This window comes from Procambarus clarkii, chromosome 29 (assembly GCF_040958095.1).
Source record: "Procambarus clarkii isolate CNS0578487 chromosome 29, FALCON_Pclarkii_2.0, whole genome shotgun sequence".
In the NCBI taxonomy this organism is placed as follows: Eukaryota; Metazoa; Arthropoda; class Malacostraca; order Decapoda; family Cambaridae; genus Procambarus; species Procambarus clarkii.
Window position 1 is genome coordinate 4,863,018 of NC_091178.1, and position 25,243 is coordinate 4,888,260.

The 25,243-nt window shown below is 44.0% G+C and overlaps 1 protein-coding gene across 2 annotated transcripts; it reads right to left on the minus strand.

Annotated features, from left to right (window-relative positions):
• Positions 1–10,939: 10,939 nt before the first annotated feature.
• On the minus strand, positions 10,940–25,225 carry TpnC25D (Troponin C at 25D). Of its 2 annotated transcripts, XM_045753191.2 has the most exons (6): positions 25,077–25,225; positions 22,285–22,309; positions 14,160–14,303; positions 13,163–13,282; positions 12,283–12,414; positions 10,940–11,488 (listed from the first exon to the last, which is right to left on the minus strand). In XM_045753191.2, the coding sequence occupies exons 2-6, from the start codon at positions 22,304–22,306 to the stop codon at positions 11,460–11,462; spliced, it is 447 nt and encodes a 148-aa protein (XP_045609147.1). In that variant the 5' UTR covers positions 22,307–22,309; positions 25,077–25,225; the 3' UTR covers positions 10,940–11,459. The 2 variants fall into 2 exon arrangements, with proteins under 2 accessions (XP_045609147.1, XP_069189375.1); XM_069333274.1 differs by lacking the exons at positions 22,285–22,309; positions 25,077–25,225 and adding an exon at positions 18,631–18,831.
• Positions 25,226–25,243: the final 18 nt, after the last annotated feature.

Consider the following 25,243-nt stretch of genomic DNA (forward strand, 5'->3'; position numbering starts at 1 on the left):
GAATGCTTTATTACTGATTTGAAACTACTCCTGCTTTAATTCGTTTGACGAAGAGGAAACACTTTGTTTCAGTGTTGCAAAAAAGGGCGAGGTCCCAGAGCTAACAACTCGATCCTCCAGACACAAATAGTAAATAAACTAACACACACACACACACACACGCACGCACGCACACACACACACACACACACACACACACACACACACACACACACACACACACACACACACACACACACACACACACACACACACAAAGAAACAGAGACGTTGGGAAAGAAAAAAAAAGCCTAAAACAGTGTCTAGTTTTATAATATGCTTTACTGGTGAGGACCTTGGGGCTACCAGCACTAGACATGACAGGACTAATCTCATAGAAAGCTTTAAAATGCTGGAAAAAAAGGGAAAATAAAACCCACAGGATCCGCCTACTCGCCGAAGGCGTAAATGTCAATTACATCATTTACAAATTTAGCTGGAACAAATTCGTCGGGACAAAGGAGAGATGCGAGCCTTTGATAACCCACAGACTTCCTATCCTTTTCAGGGGCCACAGTGGCCCTCAGGTAAAATACCTATTAGAAATTATATATTAAATAGATTTATGAAGAAACCCCATTTACACATAATCCTTGAGATGGCCATTGGCTCTCGTGTATTAGAGATCTTTAATAGAGCCTCCTCAACTATCTTCATTAGGCTCCAAGTATACTGATAAGCTTTATTAGCCTGTGCAACGTGATTTAATTACGATCACGTTGCTGAGCATCGTGCAATGTGTAGTGTTAAGTGCCCGTGGCGCTGTGGCAAAGCACTCCTCGGGGCTTTGCCAAAGCACTCTCCCGGCGCTTTGGCCTGGGTGCGTATCCTGGCCTCGGGGAGGATTGACTAGACGCCAAACCTGAACTGTAGCCTCTGTTCACTCAGCAGTGAATGGGTACCTGGTTGTTAAACGATTTGGCGGGTCGTATTCCAGGGAAAAATTTGGATTAAGGACCTGCCTGAAACACTATGCGTGCCAGTGACTGTACAAGAATGTAGGAACTTTTATTTTTATAAAAAATGTGTTTACACGCGGTACAAGAAGCAAATTTATACCAAACTAACGCCGATCCTAATTAAACTTTTTTGGAATTGTAGGAATCATTTTTGTTTAATAACCCCAATTTTTAGTTTATCTTCGCTCGGAACACAAGCGAGAAATAAATGATTTTCTTCGTTTAATGTTAAGGTGAATTTCATCTGTGAGTGTTTGTTAATCTTGTGAAGGTGTAGTGTTACACGTTTGTGTAATGTGTGGGCTCTACGCCTCTTGACAGGTTGGGGAGCGCTGGATTTTTAGGATTAAAAGCCACTCAACCTTTCTCTCTCTCTCTCCCTCCCTCTCCCCCCCCCCTCTCCCTCCATTCCCCCCCACTCTCTCTCTCTCTCCATTCATCAGGATCCCTTTCCCAAACGTCATCTACATTCACAACCAGGAGGTTACCTTTGCGTGGCGTTGTGCGCGTTTCGGAAATCGATGACATTCCCTGGAGGAGCATAGCGTCAGTGTGGCAGTGACCAGCCGCTGAAGTATCTGCGCTGGTTCTTAGTTTCTTGCTGGTTACTGTTCTGCTGCTACTGGTGCTGGTGATGCTGCTGTTAGTGCTGGCCACGCCGCCGCCGCCGCTGCTGCTGCTGCTGCTCTCTGTGGGTTCGTAGATGGCGTAGCTGGCTGTTCTTTAATGGTCAAGTCGGCTTTAACGCCGGTGCGCTGCACCATCCAGGGGGCCCTGGCCTCCTTGACGCGCACGTACGCCACCAGACACGCCCGCCCGCACGTACGCCAGCCTGCACACACGCACACACACACACACACACACACACACACACATACACACACACACGCACACGCACACACAAACACCTATACACACTTCAGACGTCCTAAAGAGGATAACACAATTTCCCGATTGTTAAAATTGCCCCTACTTGCCCCGCTCCTGTGCCAGGTCAGTTACGGGCTCACCATAGCCCGTGCTACTTGCCCCGCTCCTGTGCCAGGTCAGTTACGGGCTCACCATAGCCCGTGCTACTTGCCCCGCTCCTGTGCCAGGTCAGTTACGGGCTCACCATAGCCCGTGCTACTTGCCCCGCTCCTGTGCCAGGTCAGTTACGGGCTCACCGCCCCTATCTCCACCGAGCACGGGTGTATCTGCGGCTACAGGGTGCCTGACAGCTGGGTGAACAGCGCTTCGGATTCGGAGTCCTGAGGTCCCGGGTTCGATCCCGGTGGAGGCAGAGACAGTTTGGCAAAATGTCTCTTTCACCCTGATGGCCCTGTTACATGGCAGTAAATAGGTACCTGGGAGTTAGACAGCTGCTACGGGCTGCTGCCTGGGGGGGGTGTGTAACAAAAATGAGGCCTGGTCGAGGACCGGGCCGCGGGGACGCTAAGCCCCGAAAATCATCTCAAGATAACCTCAAGAAGATGCACGGGCAGACCAATACGGCAGCCATGGTCTCATCTGTCGTAAGACACAGGGAAAGATAGCTAGACATGAAGCAGTCAATGACATCATCAAGAGAAGTTTGGGTACAGCTGGGTGTCCAGCACAAAGAGAACCTCAGTTGTGCAGGCCTGACAACAGTCAAAAACGCCCAGATGGAGTCACCCTACAGCCATGGAGGGAAGGTAAACAGGTCGTGTGGGACTACACGTGTCCTTCTACATTGGCTGATACCTATCTACCTCACAGTACAGCGGAGGGAGGCGGGGCGGCCACCTTCAGGGAGACCCAGAAAACTATCAAGTACCAGGACCGAGAACGTTGTTACAGGTTCGTGCTGATAGGCTCTGAGACCCTGGGCGCCTGGGGTACATGTGCACTTAATGAGTTCCTAAAGGAGATGGGTGAGGAACTCATTAGGCAAACTAGAGACTTAAGCGCGCCCAGTTTCCTGTTCCAGCGCCTCAGTGTCGCAATCCAGAGAGGAAATGCTTGCTGTATGTTGGGCACGCTCCTTGGTTGGGCGCTCAAGCTCCTTTGTTGTATATTCTGAGCTCTTTGGGTGTACATTTTGAGCTCCTTGGGTGTACATTCAGAGCTAAAAGCAACTTTGATCTCATTTGCATATATGCAATATATATTTATATGCATATGTATAAATATATATATATATATATATATATATATATATATATATATATATATATATATATATATACATTATATATATATATATATATATATATATGTATATTTATATATTTCCATATAATTATTATTTCCTTTTACGACGATGCTGAAAAGACTCAAGCGATTCACAGAGTTAAATTCCAAACTTGCCAAAGGAAACAAATAAGATCCAGGTAAGTTGTTATTCATAAAGTGAGGAGTCAGCCTCCGTCCTGACGATCTTACTGAGACTCATCCGAAATTATCATCATAGAATCATCAAAAATTATCATCACCATCAACACACTAGCCGGCGCACAGCGTGCTGAGGGTGCGCGCCGGCTAGTGCCTCCTGCTCCGCCTCGCGCTGATTAAGCCGGCAGCGCTTGCACGCATTTTTCACCCCCTTGTTATTAATATGAGATTATGCAAACTTTCGTCATCTTTAGTTTAAACGCCTTGAGGCTATTTGCGCGTGGGGGGGGGGGAGGCGGGAACTGGCTTAGGTATGTTTTGGGCGAATAGAGTTTTATACATTCATAGAGTCGAATATCCTAGAGAAAGACAGGTAAATTTGTGCTAGTTAGCCCTTCTTGAGTCTGCTCGTCGAAGCCGCGGTTAACCCCATTCGTTCCTGGTAACTACAAAACGTATTTTTGCATATAATTGATAGAAACGTCCAATATAATGTTGTTTATAGGCCCCAGGACAGGTAAGGGGTTCTGGTCCTGTTGACAGTTGTGCATATTTACAAGAAAAATACGAGCGTCATCAGTTGTGAGTCGTGTGTAACCCGTTTTCCTTTAATAAACAGAGGGTTTTGCGAGGGGGGACTAACAATTAAGCATCTGGCTTTTGTTAGGAGCAGACTGACTCACTTGCCTCACTGGTGATTATTACGTTAGAATGTGTCTCATTTCGAAAATGAGAATGTGAGAAAGGCAGAAACACTCACTTTCTATATTGGAAGCGAGGCTTTAAATGATTCAAATACATACAAAAAGAACCATTACCTAGGCTTTACTGTACACAAAGTTATAGTATATAATGTTTGAGAAGAAATGTTTGATGGCTGGTTAAGGGGAAACATAAATAACATTGCTGTGAGAGATTGTTGTTGTTGTTGTTTTAGATTCAGCTACTCGGAATAAAAAAAAATTGCAAGTAGCACGGGCTATGGTGAGCCCGTAGTGGTCTTTCCTGGCACAGGAGCGGGGTTATTCGGGGTCTGTTCAATGTGTAGATCACTAGAGAAGCACACGGTCAATAAACAGTAACACGGTGACCTCTTGCACAGTACGGAGAATTACCATTAGCGTGAACTCAACACACAAACACACACACACACACTCAGGAACCTGTACACCAGTTGATTGACAGTTGAGAGGCGGGACCAAAGAGCCAAAGCTCAACCCCCGCAAGCACAAATAGGTGAGTGCAAATAGGTGAGTACACACACCACACACACACACACACATACACACACACATACACACACACACCGTGACCAAAGAGCCAGAGCTCAACCCCCCGCAAGCACAACTAGGGTGAACACACACACCCACACACACCCACACACCGGGACCAAAGAGCCAGAGCTCAACCCCCCGCAAGCACAACTAGGGTGAACACACACACACACACACACACACACACACACACACACATCGTGACCAAAGAGCCAGAGCTCAACCCCCCGCAAGCACAACTAGGGTGACCACACTAGCGGTGACTCCAGTGATCACTGGGAGCTGGCTGTGAAGGCTTATCTCAGATTTGTGGAAGAGAATCTCCGAAGTTGGAATTGGATCTCCTCACCTCAATATGAGAAGTTTTGTAAGTATGTGTCACTATGTAGACTTGTATTTTTACGAGCGTCTGTATCGCTATATATGTGTGTACTCGTCTAAATGGGCTCGCCAGAATGTGCCGGCACGGGGTCAAGTTCTAGCTCTTGACTTACTGCTCATCTGGGACTTGTGTCTTTGCCTCTTTTCATTAGTAGACGAAAACAGTTGTGAGAAGGTTAGAGTGAACGATTGGCTCTGTTGCGTTATATTATTTCTCTTTCCCTTGTGTCCATCTCCTACTCCCCGTCTTCTACATTTGTCTCCTTCTGAACAAATTCACAAGAGCCGTGACGAGGATTCGAACCTGCGTCCGGGAGCATCCCAGACACCACCTTTGTTCATTTGATGCATCACGTTAGTGTGATCTCTGTGTCTCTCCTTCCCCTGTTTCCTCCTATCACTATCTCTCTTCTTCCTCCTATATCTCCTTTTCCCTTCTGTCATCCTCTCCCCTCCTCCTGCTCCCCCTCTCCCTGTCGCCTTTCCTTCTGCACATGTAAATTTCCTCCCAGTATCTGTGATTGGAAAGTCTAGCACATTGTTCCGGCTGGAGCTCCTTGCACGAGGCTCAAGGAACAGAGGGAAGGCAACAAACGAGGGGATCACAGCGCAACGAGGGGATCACACCGGAAATACCCCGAACTGAGGGGAAAAGACTTTTGTTTACATTAGTTTGGAATATAGATGAGAAATTTGTTTGAACTCGAATACCATGCAGGTGGCCTTCACTGTAGCTGAGACATGACGTGTAGTGTGGTGTGTGTGTTTATGCTGATATAATCACGGTAACGGGGTTGTAAGAGGTGAGGGGAGGAGGAGGAAAGAGTTTTTGTTTCTTATACAAGATTTCGTTCATTCTTGTACAGTCACGGGGGAGACATTTCCCGTCACGCAGGGTGCAGTCGCATCTCCACAGATCTCCAGTATCAGCTCTTGATACTGGTAATGGCTCAAAAGGGCCACCACTTACGGGCTATTCATGCTCGTGCCACCTTTTGGGTGGCTTAATCTTCATCAATCATTCTTGTACAGTCACTAGCACACATAGCGTTTCCGGAAAGTCCTTAATACTAATTTTTCCCGGAATACGATCCGCCAAATTGTTAAACAACCAGGTAGCCAGCAAACATTTTCTCTCGTTGTCAAAACGATAAAAACCACATTTAATTGTTTTAATTACGTTTTAAACGCGTGTTTTGAGAGTTTGTAAATATGGTTACAAAATGTGAGGTCATACTCCGTGTTAATAAAACGTGTTTTAAATGTTATGAGATAACGTTTTAGAACAAAGATTTTAAAAATGTAATTCTAATTATTAATTATTGAAATTATTTGGTATTATGAGTTTGACCAGACCACACACTAGAAGGTGAAGGGACGACGACGTTTCGGTCAGTCCTGGACCATTCTCAAGTCGATTGTCATCAAAGCCACGTTATTGTGACTCATCGCCTGTATTTGGGAGTATTATCTTTATTGCATTTAGACAGGAAGAAAAGGAGAGAGATGCAGAGACAAAGACAAAGGAGAGAAACAAAGGGAGAGAAAGAGAGAGATGGTGAAAGAGAAGAGGCAGATATAGGAGAATGGAGCTCCTTGACGCCCTAGGGCCAGATTCACGAAAGCACTTACGCAAGCACTTACGAACGTGTATATCTTTCCTCAATCTTTGACGGCTTTGGTTACATTTATTAAACAGTTTACAAGCGTGAAAACTTCCCATTCATCAGTTGTTATTGTTATAAACAGCCTCCTGATGCTTCGGAGCTCATTAACTGTTTAATAATTGAAAATAAAGCCGCTAAAGATTGAGAGAAGATGTACTGGTTCGTAAGTGCTTACGTAAGTGCTTTCGTGAATCTGGCTCCTGGGCGACACACAGCTGGAGAGATCCCCTGAGTATTTCCAGCCCCTGGCCTTCTTCCTGCCCCAAGCAGGCCTGGGTAAGACCTAAGCCCTCCATCCCCCACTCCACTTCCCCCAAACCCCCTGTTAAAATCCTGCAATAGTCAAATAGAGAGAACGATCTGGGGGTTGATATCACACCGAACCTGTCTCCAGAGGCCCACATCAAAAGAATATCATCAGCGGCATATGCTAGACTGGCCAACATTTGAACTGCCTTTAGAAACTTTTGTAAGGAATCGTTCAGGATCCTGTATACCACTTATGTACGGCCAATCCTGGAGTATGCAGCTCCAGCCTGGAGTCCATACCTAGTTAAACACAAGACAAAGTTAGAGAAGATTCAGCGGTATGCCACCAGGCTCGTCCCGGAACTGAGAGGAATGAGCTACGAGGAAAGGCTAAAGGAGCTGAACCTCACATCCCTGGAAAACAAAAGAGTAAGGGAAGACATGATAACCACCTACAAAATTCTCAGGGGAATTGACAGGGTGGACAAAGACAAACTCTTAGCACGGGTGGAACACGAACAAGGGGACACAGGTGGGAACTTAGTACCCAGATGAATCAAGAGATGTTAGGAAGAATTTTTTCAGTGTCAGAGTAGTTAATAAATGGAATGCACTAGGAAGTGATGTGGTGCAGGCTGACTCCATACACAGTTTTAAATGTAGATATGATAGAGCCCAGTAGGCTCAGGAATCTGTACACCAGTTTATTGACAGTTGAGAGGCGGAACCAAGGAGCCAAAGCTCAAACCCAACAAGCACAATTAGGTGAGTACAATTAGGTGAGTACAAATAGGTTATCTTGAGATTATCTTGAGATGATTTCGTTTTTTTTTTTTTTTTTTTAGTGTCCCCGCGGCCCGGTCCTCGACCAGGCCTCCACCCCCAGGAAGCAGCCCGTGACAGCTGACTAACACCCAGGTACCTATTTTACTGCTAGGTAACAGGGGCATAGGGTGAAAGAAACTCTGCCCATTGTTTCTCGCCGGCGCATGGGATCGACCCCAGGACCACAGGATCACAAGTCCAGCGTGCTGTCCGCTCGGCCGACCGGCTCCCCTACACACACATGACTCCCCTCCAACATGGCTTCCCTACACACACACAGGTGAGTACACACACATTAAGTATTTGTCCTTAAGTTAGAAAAGTTTAAAAACGTCTTTTGTTCGTTTACAACAACAATCTATGATTTGAGTGACTGAAATTAACGAATTTTATATGTTAAAAAGATGACTTTATATAAATGGATAGCGTCACTCGCCTTTCTGAGACCAATTAAAAACTTCAAAAAATGTTTTGTGTTTGCTGGGAGGTATACCCATTATTGCTGGGTGAACAGAGGCTACAGTTAAGAATTGACGCCCAGTCAATCCTCCCCGGCCTGGATACGAACCCAGGCCAAAGCGCTCGCGAAACAGCAGGCGAGTGTGTTACCACTACGCCACGGGAACGGCTGAGAATATCAGAACCACGGGAGGTTGTGTGAATATGTCAGATCAACAACCTGTCCTTACAGTAAATTGTAAACTGTATTTGTAAATAGCTGTACATCTCTTAATTGTATTCACACGAATATTTATTAATACATTATTTAAAGGAGGAGGTTATTGTAACAGCATTACACGCAATAATTATAATGTGGTTTTACTTAGTTATCCCTGTCACTTGGGAGCATTGGATTCATTCTCTCTCTCTACCCTTCAGAGGATCCCTATTACCGTTGACTCAAGTAAAACCTTCTTTACAAGTAATTGCTAAGACACGAGGTTCGCTCGTCACACACTCAGAGATACTTGGTGATTTTGTTCATTTTCAGTATTATGGACAGTTCATTACCTTAGTTTAGAAATTCAGATAACAAAATCCTCAGTAATTAGTTGAACCTTTGACAAGCCGTGGCTTCCTCTCCCAGTGGAGGCCACTAGAGAGAGTGGTCCTCGGGTAAATTCGGGTAACTAGCGTGAGTGGTAGCGTGTTGGCTATTGCAGGTCGTCTCTCAGGTGTAACACAACGTTCTTACTGACAAGGTTCCTGAAGGATGCTCATTTATTGCTAATCTTACACACGGTGCTGGATCTATTTATAAGTATATTAAGAATAATAATTCATTATGTCGAGGGACAGGCAGCCAGTGTATTTATATACATTATGCTTTCATAGAGTTCCTCCCCCCAGGTCGAATTACTAACCCCCCTCCCCCCCTCCCCAGAGGATGCAACCCTTTGGGGAGGGGGGTGTTACAGCCCCCCCCCCCCCTCCTTACAATGGTAGAGCGTATTACAACCATTGTTGTCCTGCCAGGGACTCGAACCCGAAATTCTCGATTGTGAGTCGAGAAGGAACCCGCCTGTACTTCTGTAACAAAGTATGCTACATAGTTACATAATGCCTTCTGTATATAACTCAATACGTAATATGTACTGCTGAGTATATTATGTATTTACTGTTTTTCTGAGAGTAATTACAAAAAAGCATAGACTATGAAGTCAAATCATCTACATTACAAACTCAACATACAGTGTGTGTGTGTATATAAATATATATATATATATATATATATATATATATATATATATATATATATATATATATATATATATATAATATATATATATATATATATATATATATATATATATATAATATATATATATATATATATATATATATATATATATATATATATAATATATATATATATATATATATATATATATATATATATATATATATATATATATATATATATATATATATATATATATATACCTCCCGGATATAGCGAGGATATTCACACTTCCAGGTTTTATCTTTCCCCTGGCACTGAATGGTATATATTTTCAAGGTATATTCATGTATCTCTGTGCCCTCGCCTCTGGGTCCCTCATAGGCACATTAGGTCCGCCATCAACGTTACTACTTTTGCAGGCTTCTCGGGTCCCCATGGGACAATATGACTAGTTACACACACAATTTGCGATAGACATTCAGACAAATAAACAAGTTACAATCTTGTTGTATGGAAACCATTGCTTAGGTGATTCTGGGCTATTCTACAGGCCATTATAACAGACCTTTCATTCTAGGGCTTACTACAGGCCATTATAACAGTACTCATCTTTGTTATCGAGTCATACTCACGCCCAGCAGGAAGGTCAGACAGGGAGTCATACTCACGCCCAGCAGGAAGGTCAGACAGGGAGTCATACTCACGCCCAGCAGGAAGGTCAGACAGGGAGTCATACTCACTCACGCCCAGCAGGAAGGTCAGACAGGGAGTCATACTCACGCCCAGCAGGAAGGTCAGACAGGGAGTCATACTCACTCACGCCCAGCAGGAAGGTCAGACAGGGAGTCATACTCACGCCCAGCAGGAAGGTCAGACAGGGAGTCATACTCACTCACGCCCAGCAGGAAGGTCAGACAGGGAGTCATACTCACTCACGCCCAGCAGGAAGGTCAGACAGGGAGTCATACTCACTCACGCCCAGCAGGAAGTTCAGACAGGGAATATTCTAGGTCAAGATGTACATATGTGAAATATGTAATATCAAACCGCAATTCGTAATCAGGGGATCCGGAATTCGTTCCCCGGGTGGGACAGAAATGGTTGGTACCTTTACACTTTCCTGATACCTCTGTTCACCTAGCAGTAAGTAGGTACCAGGGAGTTAAGCATGTGCTGTGGGTTCCATCCTGGGGGAAGATCAGTAACCGACCTAAGGGGAACCTCGATTAAGCTATCTACAGACTTCTTGTCCCCAACATCGGCATTGTTATCCATAGTTTCGGCATAAATCACAGGATTGTAATAGTTTACCCTTCTTTCATATCTTAGTTCCATTTTCTAATTTCCCTTCCATTTTCTCTCTACTGTAATTTTTTTTTTTATCTGAATTTACCTGAGGCTAATTATCTTTCTAGTGGCCTCGACGAGGACAGGAAGCCGGCGGCTTGTCAAATGTCCTCCCATTATCTCTCATAATAAAACTCCAACTCTGGTTGATTAAAAATATTTTTTTTTTAAATGTATCTATAAAATTTATTATATAATTTGCGTTTTATGATACCGGAAAGTACATAGGCGTGAGTTGTGGCTCCCAGGGCGAGTCAGGCGAGTTGCGGAGTTCAAACAAGGAAGGGAGGAAGTAGACGGGGTTCTGAGAAGGCGATCAGGATGTAGAATGAGTTCTGATAGAGGGGAGAGGATAGAAATCAGAATGTAGATTATGTTAGTGGAAGAAATACTCTAACTTATTAATGGGAGAGATTGGCAAGTGGGAGAATTTTGTGTACAGGAAGTCGGAGGAGGAAACGTGCAAATCTTAGTGCACTTTTTTAGACCTTTGAATAAAGTGTTGAAAGAACTTCAGAGCGAAGAGAAAGTGGTGATGCCGAAGGGGAACTCAGAATGCTGTAGCAAATGAATGAGAGGAGAAAGAGACAGACGATGGGTGGAAGAGGAAGTCCATGGGAGAGAAAGAGAGAGGGGGGGGCTGAGGAAGACGTGGGGGATGCTGAGGAGATCTTATCTCTTACTCTCCCGTCATCATTTCCATGAACTCTGTGAAAGGAGAGAGAGATAATTATTAAATTATTATATTAACACATATTCGAGACATCGTGAATATTTTATATATACTTAACCATACTGATGAAATGGGGGTTTATATACTCACAAATTATGTGTGTACTCACTTAGTTGTGCTTGCGGGGATTGAGCTTCGGCTCTTTGGTCCCGCCTCTCAACTGGTGTACAAATTGAATCAATCAACTGGTGTACAGATTCCTGAGCCTACTGGGCTCTATCATATCTACATTTCAAACTGTGTATGGAGTCAGCCTCCACCACATCACTCCCTAATGCATTCCATTTGTTAACTACCCTCATGCCGATAAAGTTCTTTCTAGTGTGTCTGTGGATCATTTTAGGTACTAAGTTTCCACCTGTGTCCCCTTGTTCGTGTGTTAAATAGTTTCTTTGTCCACTCCTGTCAATTCGTCTGAGAATTTGTGTGTGTGTTTACTCTGTGCCTGCAAGATCGAGTTGGTAGCTCTGGGACCCCGCCTTTCACACCGTCGATTGTTTGTTGTACTGACCCCGACGAATGTGTGTGTGTTTTTGCGTGCATGCGTGCGTGCATTTATACCGAGTTCACTTAACTATATCAGTAAATGAACACTGGCAAGCTGGTCAGCGGTTGTTCAGCCTTGGTGGGACCTTGATACAAGCCTAATATATATATATATATATATATATATATATAATATATATATATATATATATATATATATATATATATATATATATATATATATATATATATGGTTAGGTATATAAGCACGTGTTTCCCTCACCATCGAAATCGACAGTCCCGGAGCCGTCCTCGTCGATCTCATCAATGATACCGTCGAGGTCCTCATCGGACAGCTTGTTGTCGAGCTCCTTCAGGATCTCCTTCAGTGTCTGCGTGGTGATGTAGCCGTCGCCTGGAGACAGAGAGAGGAGGGGCGAGTGAGGGGACGACCAGCACGAGAGGAACGACCTAATACATAGAGAAAGATCAAGTGAACTAGGGATAAAACGTTGGAAGGAAGAAGAGAATAAAAGGAACCGAAAGATGGAACAAAAATGATGGCCTAGGAGACACTAAAAAGCCCCGAAATCATCTCAAGATAACCTCAAGATAACTTCAAGATAGGAAGGTACAGAGGTAGTGAAGGACACGGAGGTTGGAGCAGAGACTCCGAGGATGGGACAGAGACAGAAAAAGAAATGGGGAAAGATAGGCAGAGTCGCGGAGTTAGACGGGAACTAGGGGCAGAAACGGAGGCACGAGCTACAACAAGTGTTACATAGTGAGGCAAAGATGGGCACAATTAAGAAGGAACAGAGATAAGGGTATGGACAGGACCAGAAATAGAAATTGGCAGGATATATATATATATATATATATATATATATATATATATATATATATATATATATATATATATATATATATATCCAGCCAAAAGTACGTCTTAAGTAACTTATTAAGGCTAATATATCTTCGAGAAAACTGTACAGTTTAACCACCAAAGACATTCAGCTAAGGCGAGTGACGTTAGATTAGATACCAAACACGACCCACACACACAGTGGCCGCCTCGCAGTTGTAAGCCAGAGCCACTGGACGCCTTGGACGGTGGAGGCAGTGGTGGGGGGGCCCGTCTAAGAGGTCTTAGGGACACTCACCGCCCTTGTCGTAGAGCCTGAAGGCTTCCTTGAGCTCCTCGTGCATGGCCTCGTCGTCGTCCTCCTCCAGGAAGGGCATCACGATGGCGCAGAACTTATCAAAGTCCACTTTGCCTTCCTCTGTCGCCAAAGAGACACAGACAGACACACTTAGCTACAGGCGGCTCAGGGTCTCGCTAAGGTGGTGGAATCCTAAGCATATTTATGCTCTTATGTTTAGACAAATTAAATTTTAGTATATTACAAAGATTTCCAAAGTCCAGAAAACTATGGCAGAAATAAACTTCGTTACAGCAGACAAAAAAAAAAAAACAGAGTTTCGTTCCATGCTACATTGTACGTCCTCGACTTACAAATCTGCAATCCTGGGTTCGAGCCCCAGGGATTCCAGATTCCCCAGGCAAAACAAATGGTGGCTGGGCACATTTTTTTTCACCTGATGCGGCTGTTCACCTAGCATCATCAGGGATTAAGTAACTGTTGTGAGTTGCATCCAGGGGGGTAGGTAGGTAGGCAGTTTGACCTGGGGGGGGGTGGAGGGGGGTATTTCCTCAGTCGGGTACAGGAAGTCTGTACTTGGGCTTATTGAGCCTCTCCCCCCCCCCAATCCCCACCCCCACAGCGCCTAACTACTGACCTTACCCAGGATGCAGTCGACAACTGTTGCCCAACTACCGGGTACTTCGTTGCTGCTAGGTGAACAGCGGCATCAGGTGAAAGGAAATGTGCCCAAGCGTTTCTGTTCTATCGGAGGATCAAACCCGGTTCCTTCGATGGTGAGGCGAGGACGTAGGCCACTGTGCTACAGAACTCGGTTAAACAGTAATCAAGTTTGTATAACATGGCTTTCCAAGTACACAAGAGAGTTAAGTGAATGGTGTGTGTATGCGCGCGCGTGTGTGTGTGTATGCGCGCGTGTATGTGTGTGTGAGCGTGTGTGTGTGTGTGTGAGCGCGCGTGTGTGTGTGTGTGTGTGTCAAGCCACCACCCAACTTACTCTCAGGGTCGTTCTCGGCGATTCTGGCCTTGAGGTCGTCTTCGTCGAAGGCCTGGCCGAGGGTGTTGAGGATGTTGACGAACTTGTTGCACTCGACGAAGCCCGTCTTCCCCTGGTCGAACATCTGGAAGACCTTCTTCATGGCTTATGGAAGTGAGGAAGCACGAGATTACCACGGGGGAAATGACGACCATTAAGTATCTACCGGACACGACAGAGGAGGAGCAGCAGCTAGGAAAGGTCTGGATCTAGGAAGGGAAAAGGACTAGGAGAGTGCTATAAGAGGAAAAGGACTAGGAGAGTTCTAAAAGAGGAAAGGGAGAGGAATTGACCGGGTGCCAGTCCTTAACTGTAGCCTCTGTTCACCCAGCAGTGAATGGGTACCTGGTTGTTAAACGATTTGGCGGGTCGTATTCTGGGTAAAATTAGGATTCAGGACCTGTCCGAAACGCTATGCGTGTGGTTAGTTGTTACAAGAATGTAACAACTCTTGTATATAAAATAAAAATAACTCATCATTAGAAACCTCATCACAATCGACTTGAGAATGGTCCAGGATGGACTGAAACGTCGTCGTCCCATCACCTTCTCGTGTGTGGTCTGGTCAACATACTTTAGCCACGTTATTGTGACTCATCGCCTTCATTAGAAGCAAAAGTACGCTTGATACCTGGTAAGGAATGGAAAGGAGGCGTCATTCAGTACTGGAACGGGAAGGCGTCTTTTCTTTACGAAGAAGTAAATATACTTCATTTCGAGAAAAAGGAGAAATAAAACGACATCTGTTGATTCGGGAGCGAGGCGGAGGTGAGGTGCGAGTATTGTTGGCATACAGCGGCTTGAATGAAAGAGATTACCCCCCTTTAAGAAAATGGTCATCGAAAGAAAATGGATATTGTAAGAAAACTGTCATCTATTTTACGATAACTACAGAATTTACTACGATAAATTAATCAGGGTTGAACACACGAAACATTGTAGAATTACTGAGCAGAAAAGTATGTCCTGTTATCGCTAGATATTTATGTATGATGTAACAATATACAGTAAATTTTGTAACTAGCTTGTCAAGACTGTAACTTGCTTACCTAATTAAATTTTAGAGTACAGTCCCTTAGCCCATTATGTGCCGCTGTAACCCCATGCACTACCACCCACAGGATGGGTATCAGGTGCATAATAAATGAACTAAACTAACAAATTTATCAGGTACACAAATTAGCCGTGAAAGGGAGTAATGCAATCTCAAAAAAAATTCTTGGTAAAAAAATGTGGTCAAATAGGGTGCCAGTTTTACTGAAATTTTGATTGCTATCTATCTTGATCCATTGTTAAAACAGCAGAGATTCCGTAGGATCTCGGGCTGTTCCTACGGGATCGTAGGATCCCGTAGGATCCCGTAGGATTCCGAGAAAACACATGGGCTGTCGCATGGACCCATGTGTTCTGTTATGCTGATCTAGGTCACCTCGCACTCACCACACAGGCCATAGAAAACGTGATAGAAATGTATAATTAATCATTTATTGTGTCGGGGAACAGACAGCCAGTTTATACATAATTTGTATAGGCTTATAGGTATATAGGCTGTTTGTTTGGCTTATATCGAGAACTTCCCTCCCCCCCCCCTCCCGGGTCGAATTACTGTGAAATAAATGTACTACTATTTATAAACAGTCTTTGATGTGATTTCTTAATAGCTACGAGTCGGGGGGCTTCCCTGTGAGCTCTTATATCCCACATCCTTGATCTGACTCCTTACAGACAAGGATAGTTAAGGACACACAACCCTGAAGTTTATAGACGCAGAAAATACCGGGTGACCAAGGATCAAGAAACTGCTCTATTTTGGTTTGAAGCTATTTTTGGCTTGTGGTGTGGCAGCCAAAGTTGGCAGCCATACCCTTGATGCCTGTCATCGTGGCCACGTAAATAGTCCCACCCCAACCCCTCAACCCTCCCCAACCCCTCAACCCTCCCCAACCCCACTCCGTCGCTCGCGGTGTCTGGTGAGGTGAGGTGAGGGGGGGGGTTGGTGGGTGATAAGTGAGGGTCTGAAGTTCGTGGGGAGCATTTTGATGGAGTCTACTCTACAAAAAAAAAGAGGCGTCTTCCCAAAGTTGTGAAGCCGAATGCTTAACCGAGGTGTTAAGCATTCAGTTAAGGCTCATGGCAAGACAAATTGACACGAGCCCATTATAGGCGGAAACGTATATTACAAAGCCGCATTTCCGATCAGTTTGTTTCCTGGGGAAACTCCACCTGCTTGAGCAAGCCCGTGAAATTATGCCCGTTGAGATGCCATCAATTTGTCTTGGAGACGAGCGCTAATGAATATTAGGAATGAAAGCGAAGAAGTGGTCACTACCTGAGAGACTGTGTCCACCCAAGACACATTAGAATCATGTATCGGGCGATACATTGTACAATGGGGCGATGAGTCACAATAACGTGGCTAAAGTAAGTTGATCAGACCACACACTAGAAGGTGAAGGGACGACGACGTTTCGGTCCGTCCTGGACCATTCTCAAGTCGACAATCTCAAGTGACATTCTCAAGTCACAATCGACTTGAGAATGGTTCAGGACGGACCGAAACGTCGTCGTCCCTTCACCTTCTAGTGTATGGTCTGGTCAACATTGTACAATGGGTTAAGAAAACACTAAGTATTTGCCAAGCATAGATCCTGTCCTTAAAATAACTACACACTTTTATCCCGCAAGATAACGCAAGTTAAAAAGTTGGCAAAAAAGTCTTTAATGGTCCCTCGTTCGACGATTAGTTCACTTGAGCTGGTTAATGGACTCCTCAAGCGTGTGGGTACAAGTGACGAGATGATTAACTCGCCGGAGGTTCTTGCCACAGGGATGTGCTGAAGATGTTACAATGTCGGTCACTCATAGGATGTGACCCCTTGGTTGACTAAACGATACTCGATTCTGTAAACGTCTGTGCGACTTTTGACTACTTAAAAATAGTCATGTGGACAAAAAAGGCTTATTTATTAAATAAAATGTTTCCAACCCCTCCCGTTATTAGATAACCTCCGTTCTTCACAACAAGACTTCTGTTATGTGATTTTATAAGCGTCTCAATGGATATTTTTACCAACTATTTTATGTTTGTGGGAATACATAGCAAGTGTAGAGGGCAATGCACTACGGGTCATATAAATGCGAGGAAGAGAAAATAATAAAAAGAAAGCATTCTGGCAGGCTGAGCATTATTATACCTAAACCTCAGTCAAGTGTAACCCATATGGTGACCACTTGAACAAGTACAACTGCTTGCTATGCTCGTTTTACAAATAGATGCCACACGATTAATTAAACACCAGATGATTAACACCTGAGTACAGAGATCAAAGAACTGTAACTCAACCCTCGTAAACCAGGTTAACCAAATGGTAACCACGCAATTACTCTTTCCGTGAATTTATTGTTCCTGTTACGTTTTCTTTAGTTAGCAAAATTGTGCATTGAATATTTGAGACCAGGTACTTCAGGATTTGTGTGTTGGGTGAGGGAAGGGGGGGATATTTAGAGGAGGTACTTTAGGCCTCGGCCCAGGTACTGTAACCGGTCAGGTTAATGAGAGCCATGTCATCTCCCAAAGCACCACCCACTAATTGAGTTCTATCCAGCTCTTCAGTTACCCCCTGAGTTACGTTATATTATCAAGCTATCCGAAAATATTGGACAATATTTTAACTTATAATCACAACTTAACGTTCAAATACACTATGTTTATGTAATTATTTTAATATTTTAGCAATATGATTTTGTTAAGTCTATGATTTATATGTTTATTATAAACAAGGATTTCCATATATAACAAACATTATTCAACACACTTCTAGAAAACGATAAGGCAGAAATGAAAGAAAATATTACATTTCTAAACGAGTGCATGCACCTTATATAAAACTTTTAATATTTATAATAATCGGAAATAAAGGAGCTAAACTGAATGAAAATAACTCGAGAATGAGTAAATTAAAATGTAACCGAATACGTTGAAAAAACAGAGCCTGAAATAAATATAACATTAGCACCAATGCGGTAACTGATAAGAACAAGGCAGTATAGTAACGAACAGGCAAACAATACAATAATGATGAACAAGGCAGTATACAATAACGAACAGGCAAACAATACAATAGTGATGAACAAGCAAACAAGGCAGTATACAGTAACGAACAGGCAAACAATACAATTGTAATGAACAAGCAAACAGGGCAAAATAATAACAATAGCTATACGAGCCACTGACAAACCTTCTTCATCCGCACCCTTGGACAGGCTGTTGTTCCCTAATCGCATTGTTTCTCATCTTTGTGAGGTGCAAGATAAGAAGCTGCTTAGGGTTGTAACCGCCCATATTCGATAGTGTGGATGATAAAGGGTGTCAACGCTCCACAGAAAACTACAATGTGGAAGAGCAGGGGAAACCATGCTATTACGTACTTACCTCGCTCATTCCTCGAAGCCTCTGATCCATGCGGTCTAAATGTTTATTTTTTTCCCTGTGCAGGATTTTGACTTCTTTGGAAATTGTGACATTCAATAAACGTTATTAATTTCTTCATAACATCCGTTCTTTATGTCAGGTTCGTTTTCTTGCCGGGTTTTGAAGGAAGCAATCGACATTATTTTCTTTAAATGTTGTTCTCTGAAATTTAGTCGTGATAAAATTTGAATTTTATCGCGACTTTCCAGAGATTCTTATTTTAGAAGAAACTTGGACAAACATATGCTGAAGTATCACAGTCCCAGTATTTTCTTGCCAAATATCAAGAAGCACGAGTTACTGTATTAAGTTGATTGTGCCTCGCAGTTGTATTCATCCATAACAAAATCCGATGTAATAGTTTTCTATATATGCTAGATGCATTAATGCAGCTTAATGACTGGGAGTAATTTTTACATCTTATCTCTGATGATGAGCCCCCTGTCGACCACGACACCAGGCAACACTCTTCTTGACCTGCCCGAGGATCCCAGCATCCCCGTCTGAAAGGAGCAGCACCTCTACAGGAGGCCATGAATGATAGTGTGTAGGGGTCGATCACTACTCTACCAGGCAGGCAACACACACACGGGCTGAAACAATGTTGCTATCTTAATTACAAGATCCACAGATGTTAAAACATGTAATAGTTTGGCCTTTGTAGTAAAAAGTGTTTATATATATATATATATATATATATATATATATATATATATATATATATATATATATATATATATATATATATATATATATATATATATATATATATAACTGAAAACTCACACCCCAGAAGTGACTCGAACCCATACTCCCAGAAGCAACGCAACTGGTATGTACAAGACGCCTTAATCCACTTGACCATCACGACCGGACATAATGAGGTGATAGCCGAGGCTATATGAACCACCCCACCGCCGGCACTCGGATAGTTATCTTGGGCATAGCATTTTACCAAATCACCTCATTCTTTGGGGCACACGTGAGGAACACAAATGCGAACAAGCCTGAATGGTCCCCAGGACATATGCAACTGAAAACTCACACCCCAGAAGTGACTCGAACCCATACTCCCAGAAGCAACGCAACTGGTATGTACAAGACGCCTTAATCCACTTGACCATCACGACCGGACATAATGAGGTGATAGCCGAGGCTATATGAACCACCCCACCGCCGGCACTCGGATAGTTATCTTGGGCATAGCATTTTACCAAATCACCTCATTCTTTGGGGCACACGTGAGGAACACAAATGCGAACAAGCCTGAATGGTCCCCAGGACATATGCAACTGAAAACTCACACCCCAGAAGTGACTCGAACCCATACTCCCAGAAGCAACGCAACTGGTATGTACAAGACGCCTTAATCCACTTGACCATCACGACCGGACATAATGAGGTGATAGCCGAGGCTATATGAACCACCCCACCGCCGGCACTCGGATAGTTATCTTGGGCATAGCATTTTACCAAATCACCTCATTCTTTGGGGCACACGTGAGGAACACAAATGCCGGCGGTGGGGTGGTTCATATAGCCTCGGCTATCACCTCATTATGTCCGGTCGTGATGGTCAAGTGGATTAAGGCGTCTTGTACATACCAGTTGCGTTGCTTCTGGGAGTATGGGTTCGAGTCACTTCTGGGGTGTGAGTTTTCAGTTGCATATGTCCTGGGGACCATTCAGGCTTGTTCGCATTTGTGTTCCTCACGTGTGCCCCAAAGAATGAGGTGATTTGGTAAAATGCTATGCCCAAGATAACTATCCGAGTGCCGGCGGTGGGGTGGTTCATATAGCCTCGGCTATCACCTCATTATGTCCGGTCGTGATGGTCAAGTGGATTAAGGCGTCTTGTACATACCAGTTGCGTTGCTTCTGGGAGTATGGGTTCGAGTCACTTCTGGGGTGTGAGTTTTCAGTTGCATATGTCCTGGGGACCATTCAGGCTTGTTCGCATATATATATATATATATATATATATATATATATATATATATATATATATATATATATATATATATATATATATATATTATTGTACCGGATGGATGCTCGCTTGACTGTTTTGTTTGGATGCTCGCATGACTTGTTTGTATCGTTAGATCAGCTGTGTCGTTCTTGTGTACAGGTTGGTGGAATGTTAACTTCTAGTTAAATTTCTGTATATTCTAGCTTTAGTCATGTGCAGTTGGCTTATTGTTATAGTGAATAAACTGTGTATATTATATTAATGGCTTGTGTTATTGCAGGATGTAACTGTACTGTAATTACTTGATCAATAAAGCCACAAATCTGGCAATGCTTCTCCTTTTCCTCAGCCTTGATGCTAGTTCTAAAGTGTTTGCCTAACATATTTTAACCTGAGTTTACCCGAGAGGAGCCACCATATTTAGTGGCCTCGACGGGGGGGCCAGAAGGCCGTGTTTGCTAAAGGTACTGCATTGTTTCTTCTCCTAAAACATGTCATAAAGTTAACTTTAACGAATTTTAGATTTTAACAATAAAATCTTACGTCTGTATTCACATCGGTAGTTACTTGTATCGTGAGGTTTCAAGTGACAGGTATTTTAAACCCAAGTTAGTGTTTCTGCTCAAAATTCATCTTGATATCATCAAAAAAGTCTACGTTGCATGAAGGATTCGAGTTGTATAAATTGGAAATGGCCAAATCATCACATTCTTGCATAAAAAATATTATTTGTTGACATCACCTACTAAAGCTACTTGTATTTATTTCTAAAAATATATTAATACCTAAATCATTGCTATTTTGTTACACAAAGTTTCGACAGCGTCATCATGCCCCATGCCTAGTGTCCGGTCACTGGCAGCGTGATCATGCACCATGCCTAGTGTCCGGTCACTGGCAGCGTGATCATGCACCATGCCTAGTGTCCGGTCACTGGCAGCGCGATCATGCACCATGCCTAGTGTCCGGTCACTGGCAGCGTGATCATGCACCATGCCTAGTGTCCGGTCACTGGCAGCGTGATCATGCACCATGCCCAGTGTCCGGTCACTGGCAGCGTGATCATGCACCATGCCTAGTGTCCGGTCACTGGCAGCGTGATCATGCACCATGCCTAGTGACTGGCCAGTGGCAGCTAATTTTATCACATTCTTTACACGCTAAGTCCACACGGCTCTAATGATGAACTCGTCACATTCTTGCTGTGTAGCAAGAGATGACACTACAGACGGTCCCATCAAGCGGAATTGAAACGCAATGCCAACTCTGCCAGGCATTCCAGACTCAAATTGAATTAACAAAATTATGGCAAAAGGGACATTTTAAATACCACAGTTGACAGGGAAAAAAAAAAGTCTCAAGGAAGGCTGGAAATTGAACGATGTACTCGGACACTCAAATTATTAGCCTAAGTTGGGTCGATTAAGTTAATAGGTGCGTAGGACACATTGTGTGATAATGTGTTTAGTCCAAAATATCCAAAAGGAGGGAAGGGGTTGTTGAGAAATGTTGTGATGAAACAACTAGGCTGCAAGAGTGGCGGTCATGGCCAAGAAAGCGTTCACCTCGTAACAACTCCGCCAGGTTGGACTTTTACCAAAGCTAGATTACCCTGATTCATTAAAGATCATTATCATACTCACTGGCGATCTGTTCTTCATCCATCGTCTGCAATTGAGAGAGAGAATGTAAAGTATTGCGTTTTTGCACGGAAGACGTCGAAAGAAATAAACAGCGACGATTAAAATATTCAAGTAAAAAGAGACACTTGTATATAAATATGTGAAGACAAGAAGAAAATTTGTATTATACAAACGAAAAAAACAAAGGCATTCTTATTACATAAGATAGTGACAACACAAAAAAATTAGAGCTTGATCTAATTATTGTGTTCACAGGGAAGCCTAGTGTTCATGTGAACACTAGGCTTTTCTGTGGCGTGTCATGTGATTCACTTCCCTGGCTGTGTTCACCCAGCAGTGAACGGTTGTTAAGCAATTTGGCGGGTCGTATTCCCGGGAAAATTAAGATTAAGGACCTGCTCGAAGCGCTACGCGTGCTAGTGGCGGAATGTAAGAACTTGTATATATATATATATAAAATGTAAAAAACAATTGTTGTAACCATGCCCTATTTAATGTTGTACAGTACTAAGCCTCTGCTGTACAAAATTGTATAGCAGAGCCTGGGCCGCACGAGCCCCAGAAGGTGGACGTCCTGATCCCAAACCTACGGGTTCCAGACAGAGATCGTCACAGCCCTCTTTCACCCGAGGCCGACTTCCTTCAAGACCAAGCAGAAGGAAGAGTGATAATTACTAATTAATTATATTATTATAATAATTGTTGTATTAAATAATTATCACTCACTTGGGTTGGACGGTAGACCGAGGGTCTCGCTTCATGAAGGCTGGCGTTCAATCCTCGACAGTCCAAGTGGTTGGGCACCATTTTTTCCCCCCGTCCCATCCCAAATCCTTATTCTGATCCCTTCCAAGTGCTATATAAGCGTAATGGCTTGGTGCTTTCTCTTGATTGCTCCCTTTCCTTCTGCTGGGTCTTGAAGGAGGCCGGCCTCGGGTGAAAGAAGGCTGTGACGATCTCTGTCTGGAACCCGTAGGTGCGGGACTGGGACGTTCACCTTCTGGGACTCGTGCGGCCCCCCAGGCTCTGCTTCGGGAGGCTGGGGTGGTTCTTCTCCGGCCCCGACCACGGCGGTCTCCGGGTTTGGAGTCCTTGAGCCTTATTTCACCAACTTCGAGGTCAACTCCGGAGCTCACAGTTTCTGCAACGGTGCTGGAACCAATCGTATTGGTGTTTGCCTTTCCATTGGAGACTTTCGGCGCCGTGGAGAGGGGGGGGGACCTGCTGCTTGGGTAACAGCTTCTCCTCCATATCAACCTATCCCGGTTTTCCGCCCTGGAGAGGCCACTCCAGACCGACAACCAGAGCGCAACTCCATAGTTTCCTGAGACTGCTGGATGCCTACTTCTAGTACACAATTTACCTGAGACCACTAACACTTTAATAGCCTCAACGAGGACAGGAAGCCGGCGGCTTGTCAAATGTCCCCCCATTTGTCCTAATGTGTTATTTTCAACAGGGAAGGATTCCCTGTTGCCCTGATCATCCAGACTATTGGTGTTTGTATAAAATAAGGAATATTGACACCGGTCAGACCTACGGCTAAGTTTACGCCCGTCACAGGCCAAGCTGATACTGGTCAGTGGTCAAGCTTTCACTGGTCAGCGGTCAAGCTGATACTCGTCAGCGGTCAAGCTTCCATTCACCAGCTCCAACACATGAGTTGTACTGACACTGAGCTACCATCATGCATCACTTGTTAACATAATAATTAGCAAAATAAAATGAATTATTAGAAGTTTCCATAACTATATTAGCAATTGTAACTATTCATTTAAATAATAATTCAAATATTTTAATAATAATGATAATTATGAATAAATTAATAATCATACTGGTCGTCCACTTTAAGGTCTATCAAATAAGGAACTAACTGCCTCCCAAAGCCTTCGAAATACACCAAGAGTCTGGTTGTTCAAATGCAGTCAGTACAGGACATTAGAAAGTACCTAACCCACACACACGACGGGTCGGGTCGGGTCGGACCGACTCTGCTGCTTTTCACTTCATTTGTTTGGTTGAGTCGATTAAATGATTTATGATAAGATGTATTGTCCGACTTTACAAGACTTTGTTGATGTTGTTAATTGCTTGCAAACAGTGTGTAACAATCTTATTGCAGCCATCTAAGTATCATTAAGGGGAGCCGGTCGGCCGAGCGGACAGCACGCTGGACTTGTGATCCTGTGGTCCCGGGGTCGATCCCGGGCGCCGGCGAGAAACAATGGGCACAGTTTCTTTCACCCTATGCTCCTGTTGCCTAGCAGTAAAAAGTACCTGGGTGTTAGTCAGCTGTCACGGGCTGCTTCCTGGGGGGTGGAGGCCTGGTCGAGGACCGGGCCGCGGGGACACTAAAGCCCCGAAATCATCTCAAGATAACCTCAAGATAGATCATCACTTTATCTGTCTTGGGCACCACTTGAATAGCGTTAAGTGTGTTCATACTGCAAGAACCATCTGCACTGAAGCATTCTTGGTTTCCGTTACACCTTCCAGGTGTAAGCTGAATAGCGAAGGTTAAGCAGGCGGGGCTAATTGTGTCTTCACCCTAATGAACAGTCGACTTGAGAATGGTCCATGACGGACCGAAACGTCGTCGTCGTCCCTTCACCTTCTAATGTGTGGTCTGGTCAACATTCTTCAGCCACGTTTTTGTGACTCATCGCCTGCACCCTTATAAAGTTACCTAAGTGTTGTAATGATCCCAAGGCCAAAGCTGTTCCAATGAGTCTGACTTGAGAATGCATGTTAATACACATGATTAAAGCTGCGATTAACTTGTGAGAACATACGTGTGTGTGTGGTGGTGTTGAAGGAGGTGGTGGTGTAGAAGGTCCTGGTGGTGTTGAAGGTGGTGGTGGTGTAGAAGGTCCTGGTCCGTCGCGGTGTTGATAGCGGCGATCCTTCCTGTGCCCTGACGCGTGCCCGGGGCGACTGAACTCACCGGACCACCCGCACC

Excerpts from the sequence above, each read along its gene's own strand:
- TpnC25D (XM_045753191.2), bottom strand. The coding sequence starts at position 22,306 with ATGGATGAAGAACAGATCGCCA. Across the intron at positions 14,304-22,284 it reads GGATGAAGAACAGATCGCCA|CCATGAAGAAGGTCTTCCAG; the intron begins GTGAGTATGATA and ends CACTTCCATAAG. Across the intron at positions 11,489-12,282 it reads CGGGACTGTCGATTTCGATG|AGTTCATGGAAATGATGACG; the intron begins GTGAGGGAAACA and ends CTCCTTTCACAG.